Here is a 16,753-nt window from a genome sequence, read left to right as displayed (position 1 = left end):
ATTTACTTCCCTTGTACCTGCTAAAAGCCTCTCTTTTCCTTCTCATCGTATACTGAATATCTCTGGCCATCCATGGTTCTCTGGGCTCCGATCACCCGAGAGGGAACATGTTGAGCCTGTACCCTCCCCATTTCCGCAAGGATGTTAATCCCGCTCTGGTTCAGATGTAGACTGTCCCGCTTGTACAGGTCCCACCATCCTCAGAAACGGTCCTAATGATCCAGGAATCTAAAACCCTGCCTCCTGCACCAACTCTTAAGCTACGTATTCATCTGCGCTATTCTCCCATTTCTGAGCTCGCTAGCATGTGGCACTGGGAGTAATCCAGAGATTATAACCCGAGATGTCTTGTTTTTTAGTCTAACTCCCTGAATTCTTGATGCAAGACCACATCCCTCTTTCTACCTATGTCATTGGTACCAACATGTACCATGACCTCTGCCTTATCACCCTCCCCCTTCAGGATGCCCTGCAGCCTTTCAGTGACATCCCGGACGGACCCTGGCACCAGGGAGGCAACTCACCATCCTGGAGTCACATTGGCAGACATGGTAGTGCCTATCTGTTCCCCTGACTATAGATTCCCCTATTACTATTGCTCTTCCTCTCTTCCTGTACAGACAGGCTGCTTGTGGTGCCAGAAGCTTGGTTCTGTCCGCACTTCCTGGAGGAACCAGCGCCCTCATCAGCCTCCGAAATGGAACACCGATTTACGAGCGGGACCCCAGGGGACTCCTGAACTACCTGCCTGTTTGTCTTGGACTGCCTGGTGGTCACCCATTCCCTTCCTTCCTCAAGTCCCTTTAGCTGCGGTGTGACCACCTGTCTAAACATGCTATCCACGATGCTCTCAGACTCGCGGATGCTCCACAGTGTCCCCAGCCGCTGTTCCAGCTCTGAAACCTGAGCTTCCAGGAGCTGCAGCTGGACACACTTCCTGCACACATGCTGGTCCCGGGCATTGGAAATGTTCCCGGTTTCCCACATGGAGCAAGAGAGCATCAAACTTTTTAATTCCAGATTTTTTTATTGAATTCAAATTTCACCATCTGCTGTGATGGAATTCGAACCCAGGTCCCCAGAGCATTACCCTGGGGCTCTGGAATACCAGCCCAGTGACAATACCACTATATCTAAGCTGCAGAACATTCTGCACTTATGGTTGTTCGGGATTGCAGTGCATTCCACAGATTCTCATATGCTGGAGTCAGGGCACACAAAAAGCCATTTCTGTCCAATCTATTTATTTAATTAGTCAATTAGTTAATAATTTACACAACTGAAGTAATAGAAAGTTGCACTCAGCTAGTTTGGAGACAAGGAAGAAAACTGACCAAATACTGGAGGCTAAAAAAAAAGCAAAAGGAGCACTTTCTTGCTCTTCTGCATCAAGTTCCCAACCATACACTCTGTCTGCGTCTCACTCCAGCATAGTCTCCTTTCAGCGCATCCCCTTATGCCATCAAGTTTGAAAAACCCGTCTGCCTATGTAGAGCATCCGATGAGTTACTAGCTAGCCTAGCTTCCTGCTACGGTAACTAACACCTATTGGACCAACTAGTTTCAGCTGATTGACAGATAACTGCCATTGACACCAGGGCCCTGTTTAACAAGGCTATTTAACTGACTTGAAAGTTTAAAGTTCTATGTCAGGGCCTCACTCTTAAACTGGAATTTTCTGGCCCCTTTTGCATCGGGCGTCATGGCGGGCAGGGGACGAGGTTTGGAACGATATGGCGAGACGGCCGAAAATCGGTTTCACGCTGTCGTGAAATCAGTTTGCGATCATCCGTTCCACCCATCAACGGTGGGCTGTGTTTCCCACTGCTGCACTTCAGGAACCTAATCTCAATACTTTAGCATCTCATTATAAGCCCTGCTTGTGGGAATCATCCTCATATGCTGGATCATCTAGGCACATCGATGTGACTGCACGCCAACGTGTTTCACAACTGTACATAAGCGACGTGCACCTGGCGAGCTGCACTTCGCTCAGGATTTGGAGGTTTGTTTGCCTACCTTGCTTTGGGCAGCACTCCCGGTCATTGGTGCCAGACTTCGCAGGCAGCACCACATCACTTTTAGCGGGGCTCACGGGCAGGTCTCTACCTACCAGACCAGCTGTAGGGCAGGGGTGGATTTTCAATGGCTGCAGGGATAGGGCTTGCTTGGGGAAGGGGGAGAAGTGGCTTTAAGCAAGGGAAGAGGCTGCAGGGCGAGGGCTGTACAAGAGTAGTCTAGAAGATGAGTTTGTAGAATGTTTCCGTGAAAGTTTCTTGGAGCACACCAGGGTGTGTGTGTGTGTGGCACATGGTGACCTGTGCAAGTGGCCTCAAGGTGGTGAGGGCTGAGGGGGCAGTCTCCAGAGGAGATGAGGCCAGATGTGAGGGTGTGAGAGAGTGAGTGGTGGTGTCCCTTGAGCTGACAGTGAGTGAGATGCCAATGAATCTGTGATGGCCTTGTGAGTGTGTGAGTTTAGTGATGAGATGGTCGCCTTACCCTCGCGGCATGGATGAGATCATTCACCCATTTTCTCCACTGGATGGCCGACCACGTCTGTGCAGCATTGGCACTGACCACCTCTGCCACCGCCTCCCAAGCTGGAGTGGTGAGACTGATGGGCCTACTGTGACCAGAATGGGTGTAGACGACATCATAGTGGGCTTCCACCACGTCCAGAAGGCATCCCAGGGATGTGTCACTGAATTGGGGGGAGGGCTGCACTTCTCTTGGCTTTTGGGGCCATGTCTTCACTGGAGCAGTTCTGGGCTTCAAGCATTGAGAAGTGTGCAGATTAAGTATGTGCCCTGAATGAGGAAGTGGCGAGGTAATGGCATGGTGAGCAAATCAGAGGCCGGTTGCCAGTGAGGTGGCATGTTTCCTGTGGTTGCATAATTAATGAGGCGGGAATGGGATGATACGGTGCGAAAACCTGCCATTGCGGCTGGCGGGTAAAATTACCTTTTTCCCACCCACTACTGCACTTTGTGCAAGCCCGGGACATTTCTGCCCCTAATCTAAATTTAAACTTGAGAAAAAACTTTCCAGAATTTACCACCTGAACCAAATTTCCAACTACACACCCTGTCTACGTCTCACTGTGGCGTAGTTCCCTTTCTGTGTGTCCCCTTACTCCAGTATAATTACCAACCCCTATTTCGAATATTCTGTTTCACAGTAAATTGAAAGAGACATTTTAAAATTAACTGTCCTGTGAAGTTCAACATTCATAACACTGTGCAAAGGTAAAGTTCTCTCAGTTGCTGCTTTGGTATTCTGGAAGTGATAGTGAAACTATTACGATAACTGATTTTTGAAAAAGCACAAAAGCAAAATACTGCAGATGCTGGAAATCTGAATAAGTTTGGAAATTGTTAGAAATACTGAGCAAATCAGACAGCATCTGAGAGAGAGAAACAGATCAATGATCTTTCATCAGAACTGAACAATGTGATAACTGATAAATTTGTGTTCCACTACAGCGTTGTAACTATTGATGGAAAGTTGGTTTACATTTACAACAGTAACAGCATCTGAATTTCTTACCCGATGAAGGGTTTTGTCCAACCTGCCAAGCTTTTGGAAAAAATGCTATCAATGTTGATTAATCAGTGGAGCAACATGTTACTACACAAAACTCAAGTCATACAAAAGGCCTTTGTCTTCATTCCTCTGTATAATGTGTAAACATTTTTGTCCTTGCATAATCTTCAAGATGGTCTAATAGTTTGCTGGAATTTGCAAGTTAAATTAACTGAAATATATTGGGCTGTTCTGTGTGCGCGGTGTAAAAAAATTGCTAACTAATGGATAATTTCAGCTTGGTACAGAAATACTACTGTGAGCTGCAGTGGGTTGAAAAATAATTGAACTGAAGTGAGGAATGTTAACAAGCTCAAATGTCAGGGTCTTGAAAAGCTGACATTTAAGCCAATCTGCACATTCACTCCATCTTTACCCAGATTCTACAAGTATGCACACAACATGAGGCTTGTGTTTCTTTTCTTTATTAAGAAAAAAAAATAAACTCTGTTGAGTTTAACAAATGATGAACAAATTATTCTGCGATTGCTAATGTGTGACTGTGATTAGACACACAAAATCTGTATGAAAAACATGTTGGGGGAAGGGTAATGAGACCTTGCTGAATACTAATTGCCTGCAAGTTGTTCAGAAGACTGTAAGAATGGAGGATTTGTTGTAAATTGGCCACTTTTCCAGTGTGCATAGCTGAGAGGTTAGACCGGTGCTGTAAAGGTGCCAGGCTAGTGAATCCTGCAATACTCACTGATTTGGTGAATAAGATGTTATTGGGGGGAAGTGAATCTGTGAGATAGCAACTATTCTTTTAAAAAATCTTGCTCTCTAATGTTTAAACTGCTTGCTGCTTTGCATTGAAGAGATAAGTGTGTGGACCTTCAGATAGCTGGTTTGTTGAGTAGTAGCTCTTGGTGCAGAGGTGTTATCTTGCTTTATCAGCTGCCAGCGCTCTGTCTGCCAATGTTTGCAAGTGTCTCTGCACTGTGTGCAGTTTGACAAAGAACTCGAACAGTCCAGCAGAGGACTGCCTGGCCATTATGAGAAGTTTAGATTATTTGTTTAACCTCTGCCTTGAACTTCCTAACAAGAGGTCACAGAAACAGTTACGTAAATACGCGATTTACTTGATGTTTACTTGCGAGTAATTTCTCAAGTTGTTTTGTTTACCTTTTTTTCTGGGAAAGGAAGGCCTATTTTAAGATTGTTGGGGGGGAGTGGGAATTAGTTTTTGTTTTGTTTCTGATTTACATTTGCCCTCCCATGGCTGGTCTCCATGGGAGTTGTATTTGCATAGAAATGAAAAGGTGAGTTAATGAATTATGGGCTTATGCTGACCTTCCAAATACACATGGATAGTGGGTGCAGCTCCAATTATATTTCCTGATTTTACATTGAGTTCTGCCTTGTTATTTACAGCCCATCTACATGCCTGATTGCCTGAAGAGACCAAACATTTTACTGCTACACCCTCCCCTAGGTTGCAGGGCAATTTGATCCCAGCCTCCCTCATTCTTTTATTTTGCATCACAGCTAGACTTGAGTCATTTGTGTGCACAACAAAGTCCTGCTTCAGTATGTCAGATCAATCTGATGTGTTAATTTAAAGTCACCAAAATGGATTCAGACTCAGATTCACCTTTCAATTACTCCTGGCCATCTTTACCTAAAATGAGGATTCAACGCAGGGCATCCAAACAAGGTAGAAATTATGTGCAATCTTTTTTATTTAAAAACAAAGTTCTAAACCTTTTCGGTACTTTTTGTCATATTTTATTTCTTCTTGACACCGCAAAAGAATAAGCTTAAGGAGGAAAAGAAGGTTTCTGTTGTGCTGTAAATAATGTTTTTATTCACTTGTAAAACATGCAATGTTGATCAGCAACCTAATCTCTGAAATATGCATATTTAGTAAGAACCTTACTTTCTAAATCAGCATTTTCTTTAAGGACATCAATCCTAACAAAGATTGTTTGCAGTGAGGATTAATTGGCTAAAATGGATTTTGATGATTACTATTGTGTTCTTTGATCATGTGTGCCGTTCAGTTAAATATCTGAGCCGTCAGCTCCAATGTTTAAGTTGGATAACAAATAATGCTTGTATTATTTGCAAATTCATAGATTCAAACAATCAATCAAGTCCGGTTTTGGATGCTGTAATCTAAACACCACAAGTTCTGGCATCTGAATTAACTCAGCTACTAGTAAAAATGCAATAGTCTGCAGATGTTGCAAATCTAAAACCGAAACAGAAAATGTTAGAAGAGTCCACACCTGGAACATAACCTTGCCTGTTCTTCCCACAGATTCTGGCAGACCCGTGCTTTCAGCATTTACTTTTTTGTTACTAAGTTAATACTACATCTCGCATAGAACTGTGTTTTTAAAAAAGCACTTCTTAAGCAACTTATCTATTCTTAAGAATTTGAAAAAAATTTGAGTATGTTTTGTATTGAGAATTCAAGGATGTTAATGTTTACTACACGATCACTTGCAATTATGGCCTGAATTTTCCGGAGACAGAAAGGCTCTGCGCCTTAGCCAAATGGTATTGGACCCCCGATTCCAAAGGTCCCGTCCCCGAGCCCGATACCCACCATTTGCACGTTCTTGGTTCATGGAGGCAGCTACACATGTAAATATGCAGCTGCCTTCAAACAGATCCAGTTTTCGTTACTGGGATTTCCAAAACATGACTCGTGGGCTTTAGACATTTGAGGAAAAGGCCTAAAGCTGCTGGAGTTATTTGGAGAGTTACGGTGCCCTTTGAGAGAGGTCAGGTGGTTCTTTGGGATTGTTAAGAAAACACATGAATGTTTGTCAAAAGTGGGCAAGCTCTGTCGAACCGCCAAGCTCTTAAATCATTTAAATCCCTAGGCCCTTTATCACAGTGGGGGGCCTGTAAATTCACAGTTTGACTGAAGTACTTGAAGGGTATTATCAATGAGAACATTTTTTAAAAAATGTAGTGAAGATGGCAATGGACACTTAGAACTTCATTTTATTTCATCTCACTATGTCTCCTGAGGTCTGCCCATGGGGGGGTGGGGGGGGGGGGGGGGGGGGGGGGGTGGGGGGGGGGTGTGATGGTTGCAATGGGGCATCCCATTGGCCCCATAAGATGGTCAACCAGGCTAAGCAGGACGCGACAGATGTGGAGACAGTGGCGTAGTGGTAATGTCACTGGATTAGTAAACCAGCGACCCAGGCTAATGATCTGGGTACAAATCCCACCACAGCAGATGGTGGAATTAAAAGTTAGTCTAATGGTGACCATGAAACCAGTGTCCATTGTCATAAAAACCCATCCTGTTCACTAATATCCTTTAGGAAAAGAAATCTGCATCCTTACCTGCTTGGCTTTCAGCACTGTGGTTGACTCTTAACTGCCCCTTGAAATGGCCTAACTCAGGCAGGAACAGGAAACCTGTCTCCATGACAATTAAGGGCTTACCCACTCAAATGTCTTAACTTTAATCAGTTTCCCACCTAAGCCAAGTTTCTGATGTGAAAACAAACACGGCCCCTGTTTCCCACCTTAGTGACAAAAACTCAGCGGGCAGAACTTTCCATGCCCACTGGTAGCGGGTGTGTGGTGTGATAGGTGGTGTGCACAGACAATATGGCGCAATTAGTTTCACGGTGACGGGAAGGCAGGTCGTGATCGTCCACTCAGCCCGCCGACGGTCGTCAGGGAGCTCATTGTAATCATCAGCATATCGTTAAAAGGCCATCCCGCCAGGCTCTTGGATCCCACTGGATTGTTCACCCACATCGGCGGGAAAGCACATTGACGTGTTTCACATCAGCACATGGGCAATGTGCACTTGGCAGCCTTCACATTGGGGGAACTGGAGGTGAGTGAAGAGCATCGTTCTGCAGAACTCTCCAGGGTCGCCTGTTACTTTGCAGGCTTCAGGGGCGCCGGGGGACCAGGATGAAGTTTCGGCCTGGCACAGAGCCGACTGTTGTCAGCGGGGTGGTGTCCAGAGGCAACTGCTGTTCAGCCTCGGAGGTGACTGTTGTTAGTTGGGGGTGGGGGGGGGGTGTCCGTCGGCAACTGTTGCCCTGGTGTTGGATCCCGTGCACAAGAAATCGAGGTGGGGGGTAGGGTAGGTGAGGGAAGTGGCCACACAGTAGGGACACCTGTATAAATTGACCATTCCTCTGCAACTGAGACAGTTCAGGCACAGTCACAGTGGTATGATTGAGGTCGGGCTCCTAGCCTGCCCGTCCACGCAAGCAATGCGGAGGCACCAAAGTGCCACCAAGCGCAGTTGGACTGCACACGTTGTACAATCTCCTCGCCAACACTGGCCATGTAGCAGTCACTGCTGGAGGTGCTCACAGCCCCTTGCAATCTCAGCATCCTGGTTAGGAGCAGCTTCCCCCATGTCGCAGGTTGACAGGGTAGCCATGCAGCGCACTCATCTCTGGCCATTTGAGGGGTGGCTAGCACTCTCTGGGAAGCGTTAAGGGGTGGTGACACAGGGCCAGGAAAGGTGCTAAGTACAGCCATGGTAACCACGTCTCTCTCTCTCTTCAATGCTACAGGAGGACCACATCAAGAGCATGGAGCCTGGTGACCTAACGGTATGCCTGATGGCCTACAGAGAGGGAGAAGACAGAGGAGAGAGCGACTGAAGCTCCTGGCTGCGCAAAGGCAGGAGCAGCAACCTCAGGAAGAAGGGGCTGCAGGGGCTCCCACACACGCTGTCCAGGAGCGACAGCGAGCTGTGGCTGGTCAGCGCCTAGCGACGCCCAGGGTCATTCCTGTAGTTGACTGAGAACCAGTGTCGCCGACGACTGTACATGTCTAGAGACCTGGTCGCTCACATCTGCCACTTACTACAGGACTTGGCGTCAAGGGAACATGGAGGGCATCCACTGCCAGTCGCTGTGAAAGTGACCGTGGCACTCAATTTCTATGCCAATGGCTCCTTTCAGGGCTCCACAAGTGACCTCTGTGGGATATCACAATCTGCCACCCACAAATGCATCTGTGAGGTCACAGATGCCACCTTCTCGAGGGCACACAACTTTGTGCGTTTCACCCAGGACCATGACAGCCAGGATGCAAGGGTGATTGGATTCTCCCGAATGTCGGGATCCCCACAAGTGCAGGGTGCAAGTGACTGCACCCATGTGGTGTCCAGGTCTCCATTGCTACACATGGTGGACTACATCAACCACAAGGGATTCCACTCACTGAATGTGCACTGGTATGCGACCACCAGAAACACATCCTGCAGATGTACGCACGGTTTCCAGAGAGTGTGCATGATGCCTGCACCCTGAATCACTCACAGATCCCTGGAGTCTTCCAGGGTCCACAGAGGTTGTAGGGATGGCTCCTCAGGGACAAGGGCCACCCGCAAAGGCCGAGGCTAATGACACCTGTGCGGCGGCCTCAGACTGCAACAGAGTGACGGTATAATGAGGCTCATGCTGCAGCTCGAAACTTAGTGGAGCAGACCATCGGGATGCTGAAGATGAGGTTCTGGTGGCTGGATCGGCCTGGTGGAGCCCTGCAATTTAGTCCACACAAGGTGTCATGCATCATCGTCGTCTGCTGCACCCTTTACAACCTGGTGCTGGAATGGGAAGATGAGCTGGCTGAGGAGGAGATGGAGGAGCTGCATGTCTCCTCTAATGAGGAGGATGCCGACGGGGATGAGGGTTTGGAGGCCCTCGACGGTGACGATGACGGGGATAAGGCCCTCACACTGGCCAGATGAGGCAGGTGCACATGGGAGGCCCTCAAAGCTGCTAGATTGTGGAAGATGATGACAACATGCCGTGAGGTGACCCCACAGATCCTCACAGTGCATTTGTGAACATTTGACTCCAGTCTGGCTTATGGCAGTGCACACACCCTCTGTGAGAATGCTCCTGTCATGGAGATGCAGTGGAGGCCCTAATAGTTGCTCAATTGAAGGAGGATGATGACGACATGCAGTGAGGACACTGCATAAATCTACTCCAAGGGTAGCTGGAGTGAGATCGAGCTGCCCGGCACCTCTCTCGCGTGCCTGCTGTTGGAGGCCAACTATGGCATCAGATGGAGTTGAGCCCGCGCAGCAGTGCAGGAATGAAGCCCTGGACCAAGGTCTCCATGGCAGCCACCACCCTACCAGTGTTGACCTTGGTGCATTGGTATGCCGGCGCTATCACCTCAGCCTGAGCCCGCGCAGCAGTGCAGGTGTAAAGTCCTGGAGCAAGGTATCCATGGTGGGCCGCCATCCTACCAGTTGGCATGCTGGCGCTATCGCCTCAGCCTGAAGGCGGACGGACTCCTCCATTGTGCCTTGCAATCTGAGGAGTGCAGTGGACAATCTTCCAGCCTACTACTAACCTTTGCAACATGCTACAGATGTTGTCGTTTCTTTCAGTTTGATGCCAGCTTTTACTTTCTTAGTTAGTGACAGATGGCTCGTTCTTCTAGTAAAGTCTTTCTTTCTCAATGGAAGTATCATTGCTGAGAATTATGAAGTGTGTGCCATTGCTTGTTCACTATTTTGCCTTTTAATCTATTTTCACATTCCACTTTAGCTAACTCTGCTTCATACCTTTGTAATTGCGTTTTTCAAGTTATTCACTCTAGTTTCAGACCCACATTTCTCACCTTCAAACTGAATGTGAAATCCTCATCATGTTATGATGACTCTTGCCTGGAGATCAATAATTAGTTCCTTCTCATTATGCATTACCAGATCTAAAATAGACTATTCCCTGGTTGGACTAGTGGCCAAAGAAACTGTCCCGAATACACCCTATGAATTCATTCATGAGGCTACCTTTTCCAGTTTGATTTGTCTGATCTATACAAAGATTCAAATTGCTCATGATTATTTCCTACAAGCTCTCTTTATTTCTTGATTTATAACCTGTCCTACAGTGTAGCTACTGTTAGGGGGCCTTTAGCCAACTTTCACCAGTGACCTCTTTCTCTTGTTATTTTTTATCACTACCTTATGATAGAGGAGCTATAATGGAGGTGATGCATCCACTGCTCTGTTCTTGCTCTTAGCCATATTTTCCAGGGCCTTGCCTGAAACAGTGCCTCATGTACAACTCAGGACTCATGTTTTCATGCAGCAATAAGACTCTGCTGAGTGTCCACTGCGAGTACTCTACTTAGTAAAACATCTTAGGGCAGCAGAAAGGGCCCATCCTCCTCAGTGGGAAAATTATTTTTGTGGGAGCAAGATAAGTAGGAAGGCTCCTCCGGGCTCCATAAGAATAACATGAGCTGCTGCCACCCAAAGACCCAACCTTCTTCGCTGTGCCCGTACCTACCCTTTCCTGGCTGGTTTGCTAATATACTTGCCTGGTGTAAGTGAGCTGTCTTGGGGCATCCGTTTTCCATCCGAACCCTTCTAGGGTCTCAGTAATTAGGCCCGAGCCTTCCGTTAGCATTACTGGGGAGTCAGCAGCCCCTGGTTAATTGCTGGAAAGTTAAAATCTAGCTCTTTTATCCCTTCAGTGTAAAACATTCCTCTGATAGCAAGGTGTCAACCTACTTTTAGGCTTCCATCCAAGCCATTCTGATATGGTGCTGCAGCAGCAGCAGCAGCAGTAGCAGCATCCCACGTCCTCGGAGTTCACACACGGTTACGGTCCAGGAGTGGACCTTTCTCCTACAATTTTCTGCTTTTATTTCAAATGCCCAGTATCTACCATTAACCAAGCAAGTTCTGATATCAATGTTTTTGGAATTTGAGTATATAAAGTATCGCTGCTAGAATTGAGGCTATAATCTGTCGTGGCATCCCATTGCACAACATGCTGAAGTGCAAAAGCACTGTGTCTCCAGGCCCATTCCGTGGTAGCTTTTATTATGTGTGAGCAAGAGAGCTCCTGTAAAGAGAAAGAATGTAATTGGGTGCAACGTGCTAAACTGCTGTTCCTGTAACCCAGCTGAACACAGTTTTACTTTTCTATTGTACATGAAGGAACATCACTTTATTTTCTAGCATTATTATACGAGTGATCTTTTCACAGGAAACTTTTTTTCATTCCTGTTTCCAAAAGAGGTACAGTTACCAAATGTTATTTTCAACATAAAATTGACACTACAATGTTATTGCTGCAAAAAGACTTTTTCTCCCACCAATGGAATTGAACAAGGAACAATTGCTGTATCCTGAACAGATAGATTGTTTAAACATTAAAACATGCATGGAATGCAGTGTGATTTTGTATGCATATTTGTTTTAATAGTGTCTTCTCTTTTATACTTCACCCTGCATGATTGCATTCACAGCAACTTAGGGTGACTTGATTAGAATGCAACCCCACAGGGTTTTACAGTGGGAGCTACTCCCAACTCGTTAATGTGCTGGATGCTTGCTGTTATATTACCTGTCCAATTCATTGACAGTATTCCAAAACAAAATACAACTGGAGATTTGTGACTGGCAGTTAATTGGCCTGATATCAATTTCAAACTGCGGCTCAGATCTGCACCTGGGACTAGATCTTGGCCTGTGCAATTCAATGTGTCGTTACGATTTGCAAGTACAGTATTAATAAGCCTTTATTTGCCAGTTCTGTATAAACCCATTAAGCCTCTGGATGACAGGAAAAACATACCAATAAGTTGTAAATAGATTGCCATGTTCTAGTTAATGCAGAGAATAAAGGAAAGGAAGAACGTGCAATTATGTAACACCTTTCATGACCCCACGACATCCTGCTTGACAACCAATGAAGTACTTTAGAAGGACAGATTCTATTATAATCCAGAAAATATAGAACGTTGTGAATTAAAAGGATGCATTACTCTAGAGGAATAGTTGAAATGCAAATTTTCCTCCTCCTTATTGGCAGAGGGATTTTAACATTGTATTTTCCTCTCTCTCAAATGTATGAGATAGAGAAAGTGCAGGCCTCACCACTTACACCGTCCACATTTATTGCAGGCAGCTGCCTAGATTTGGCAAATGGCGCTAAACAGTTCTATTGAATCCAGTTACGAAGGTGCCCCTTTTAAAACATTTTATTTCGGGCAGCTGCAGATTAAATGGTGGTCATTACTGTTGTGATATTGGAGTATGGGACCAGAAAGATGATATGAAGTATTAATCTGTCTTTCATCATATTCTGTTTTATGTTATACATTTCACAAGGTCATATTTGCTCAAGCTTCAAGTGTTAAAATTACCTACTTACTGATAACAGTACTGCCATTTACAGGCACAGTTTACACTTGGGTTCAAACTGAGAAAAGGCTGATAAATTCTCTTTTGTTCTGAAAAGAAAACAAGAAATGTTTTTAATTAAAAGAAATTTTCAGTTGCTAAAATTACTGCCTTGCTAAGCAGCTCTGCTGGTTCAAATTCTGTTTTGAATTGATTAGCTCAAAGTACTAAAGCCCCACAACTCTTCTAATTTACTGCCCGCTTCTTATAGCAGGCAAATCACATTGAGGCAATCGCGCCTGCAGTAAGCGATAGGAACTCTGCTTACACTCCTTGGAATAAAGTTCCCTTAAAATAATGTTCTGTCATTGTGTGCTTTTGTCTAACAAATGTTAAAATATTGGAAGAATCTTAATTCATGTGCTATGCTAGAGAAAGTGTGAATCTTGTGGGAAAAATGATGGTTTTTCATCACTCGAAGGGCTAAAGGTGAGTTTCTGTTTTTAACTTTCATAGGTATAGTGGATGATCAGGGTATTCTAATATTTAGAATTTATTCCACAGCGACCAAACCTGGACAAAACAACTAGTGAGTTATTGATCAATTTCTCAGAAGCGGAACAAATTTAATATTCTTCCTTCAGCCCGTTGTTGTGAATTTGAATTTTTCGATTGCGCTTTTAGCGAGAAAAGGTCATTCAGCTCATCTAACTCATCCGTTTTTCAGCTATATGTGTAGAGCTTAGAATATTTCATTTCTCTCCACTTGGCTCATTTAAGAATTCAACCATTTATTTTTTGAATTAAGGTAAGTACATAAAAAAATAGGAGCAGAAGTAGACTCTACAGCCCTTCGAGCCTGCTCCGCCATTTAATACGATTATGGTTGATCCCCGGCTTCCACTCCACTTTCCCACCCGCATTGCTTGATTCCCTTAGAGACCAAAAATCTATCTATCTACTTGAAATATATTCAACGATGGAGCATCCGCAACCCTCTGGGGTAGGCAATTGCAAAGGTTCACAATCCTTTGAGTGAAGAAATTGCTCCTCATCTCAGTCCTAAATGACTGTCCCCTTATCCTGACATTGCGCAGTTGTCTGACTAGGTCTATGATTACTTTGCAGTAGAACTCTAATTTATAAACTAATAAATCTCATGAAAGTTTCATAGACTAGAGGCCAACATATTTTCCCCAATCTCACTCATTTACATAATACTCTTTATTAACGTCGCATGGAAGCATGTGCTTAGCTTTTGTATAAATGCTGATAATGCGCAGTTCAATTTCATCTCTTCCATCAAGAGGTTGTTGCTACGCTCTCCAATTGTATATCTGTTAATCAAGTCCTAGACGAGCTGAAACTTCCTCCAGCTAAATGTTGGCAAAATCAAAGCCGTCATACCCACTTCCCATCTCAACACCATCAACCTCTCTGGCTGTCACCTGAGGCTAAGCCCAGAGTTGTGGATCTTTACAGCCCTGCTCGACCCTCATTGTAACTCCCTTGCCTAAATCTGATCTCTTTCCTTTGTCATCTCACAGTAGATTTCTACAAACTTTTCCTTATCAGCCTCTGCAGTCTCATCATTCACAAACTACAGGTTATCTAAAGTACAACATCTCCAGCAGTTACCTGGGGCTGACTTTTCCAGGCATCCTTCCTTCCCAAAGTTAGGAGTGGAGATGGCAGCAACCGTAAAATACCAGTGCCAGACGGCATGTCAGTTACAGGGCGCTGTTCCTAGCACTAACAGTGTTCACCAGGGTGGGGGGGGGGGGTAGCGGGACAGGAATCACACACTCCTCCTAATTGAGGCCAATAAAATCAGTTTAAAAGCTTGTTAAGAGCTTTTCAAGGTTGAATATTCAATATACGAAAGGGGAGCATGGGTTACACGTGCCATCTGAAACAGATCAGATTAAGGGAGGTGGGTAAAGAATGGGTTGACGGTCATGATTGTCCTATAGGAGGGTAAGTGGGGCAAAGTGGGACCGGGCATTTAGTAAGGAGGTGCCCATGCCTTGGTGCTGTGCAGATGGCAGGAAGAGTGGGCTCTTGGCACCTATGTATTAAATTGGGTTGGCACACCCTTGGCATGGGGACAGAACTGCAGAGGGCAAGGCTGTCAATCAGAATTGGATGGCCACCTGCCCACAAGGAAGGCTGCAGTTGATGGGGCACAAAAGCCAGATTATGGGCCCACAAGCGATGAGGCGCAACACCCTTTGCAGGAAAGGCTTCCCTTTGGGGAAGCGGAAGGCTTTGACACAATCAGCAGATTTCTTCCTATGATAACCAGTAGCCTCAGTGATGGCTGCCATAGTGTGGGACTTATTCAGACACCCTTCATCTGATTCATTTCTGTTCACACCGCCAAGCTTCTAAATGGACAGGAAACCAATCTCCTTAGTAGTTAAGTGGTCACAGATGTGAAAAAAACTTTAATCAGTTTCTCACTGGAGGCAGGTTTCTGACCAGATTACAAAGCCTCCATGGCGAAAGTTCAGCCCAGGTTCCAGCAGTTCTTTGTCCCAGAGAGGTTACTGAAGGTGCCAAGCCTCACATTTAAATCCCTTTACTGCTTTGCCTTCCCCATCTTGGTGTTGTCCTATAGCTATATAGAATCACAGAATTGCACCACAAAAGGAGGCCATTCAGCCCATCGGGCCTGTACCTGCTCTTTGGGAGAGCTATCCAATTAGTTCCATTAACCAGCACTATCTCCATAGACCTGAGCATTTTCATCCAGTTATCTTTTGAATGCTACCTTGAATCAACTTCAGGTGGTACATTCCAAAGCACAACAACTTTCTATGTAAAACACTGGGAGGATCTGTGGCTCGGCGAACGGGGGCAGGGTCTGCTCGCCGAGGTGTAAAATGACACATGGCGACATTGAGCGTGTGTCCTGACGTCACTGCGCCTCATTTAGATTTTCAGTTTGGCGGGCGCACAGCGGACTCAGCTGCACACCCACTGAACTGTCAAAGGCCTGTTAAAGCCATTTAAAAAGCCAATAAAGCAATTAGCTGAGCTGCCCGACCAACCTTAAGGTTGGCGGGCAGGCGATGAGCCCAGGCAGCCTTTGCATTTTTCATGGAACCTCACCCACAGGTGGGATGAGGCTTCATGAACATTTTTGGAAGTGTTTGAAAAACTTTAAATAAAATTAATGGACATGTGACAGTTTCACATGAGGGGACATGTCCTTAAAATTTTTCTTTTTTTACCTTTATTCAATGTTTTTTAAGTGAAAGTAATCTTGCTGAGGCACCTCTGACTCCCCAACTCAGGCAACACCCCCCACCCACACAGGAAGTGCTCAGCGCTTCCGAGCGCGCGTCACACTGGGCGGGCCTTAATTGGCCCGCCCACATAACATGGCGGTGCCCAGCCAATTGGGGGCACTGCACAAACCCCCCAACAGGGAGAAAATTCTCCCCAATGTTTCCTCATATCACCTCTGTTTCTTTTGGCAATCACCTTAAACCTGTCTCCTCTGGTTACTGAACCTTCTGGCGTAAGCAAGTCTTTCTTTATTAACTCTAACAAAATCATTCATGATTTTTCACTTTGAGCACCTCTTTTAAATCTCCTTTTAATGTTCTCTGCTCTAAGGAGAACCTCTTTGGTTTCTTTAGTCTATCCATATAACTGATATCCATCATCCCTGCTACCATTCTAGTTATCTCTTCAACATCTTCTGGAAGTCCTGACACCTTTCCAGAAGTGTGATGTCCATAATTAGCCATAATAATGCACTTAGGGACTAACCATTGTTTCATAAAGGCTCAGCATAGCTTTCTTGCTGTTTTACTTCAGGCCACTATTTATAAATCCTAGGATTCCGAATCCCTTTTTAGCAACCGCCCCAACTTGATTTGCCACCTTCACAGACTTGTGTACATATATTTCCACATCTCTCTGTTTCTGAACCCTCTTTGGCATTTTATTGTTTAGTTTATATTACATCTCCTAATTCTTCCAGCAAAACAAATCCCTTCGTATATATCCCTACACCCTCTGCCTTTTCAATACTGACCTCCTTCCCCACTCCATCTTCTA

At 45.3% G+C, this 16,753-nt stretch overlaps 1 protein-coding gene across 7 annotated transcripts in view; it reads left to right on the top strand.

Moving 5' to 3' along the window:
• arhgef28a (Rho guanine nucleotide exchange factor (GEF) 28a) overlaps positions 1–16,753 on the top strand; it is a 551,732-nt gene that overhangs the window by 254,208 nt on the left and 280,771 nt on the right. The window contains exon 1 of one of the 7 annotated variants that reach the window (XM_078564049.1): positions 5,072–5,239. The exons of 5 other annotated variants lie outside the window; for them this stretch is intronic. In XM_078564049.1, the coding sequence (XP_078420175.1) occupies positions 5,155–5,239 (85 nt within the window). In that variant the 5' untranslated portion in view covers positions 5,072–5,154. Of the gene's footprint in view, positions 1–5,071; positions 5,240–16,753 lie in introns of those variants that run through there. One more of the 7 variants, XM_078564039.1, reaches the window with a different exon arrangement.

The sequence above is a fragment of the Cetorhinus maximus genome, chromosome 2, assembly GCF_964194155.1.
Source record: "Cetorhinus maximus chromosome 2, sCetMax3.hap1.1, whole genome shotgun sequence".
NCBI classification, from domain to species: Eukaryota; Metazoa; Chordata; class Chondrichthyes; order Lamniformes; family Cetorhinidae; genus Cetorhinus; species Cetorhinus maximus.
This window is presented reverse-complemented; position numbering and strand designations above follow the sequence as displayed.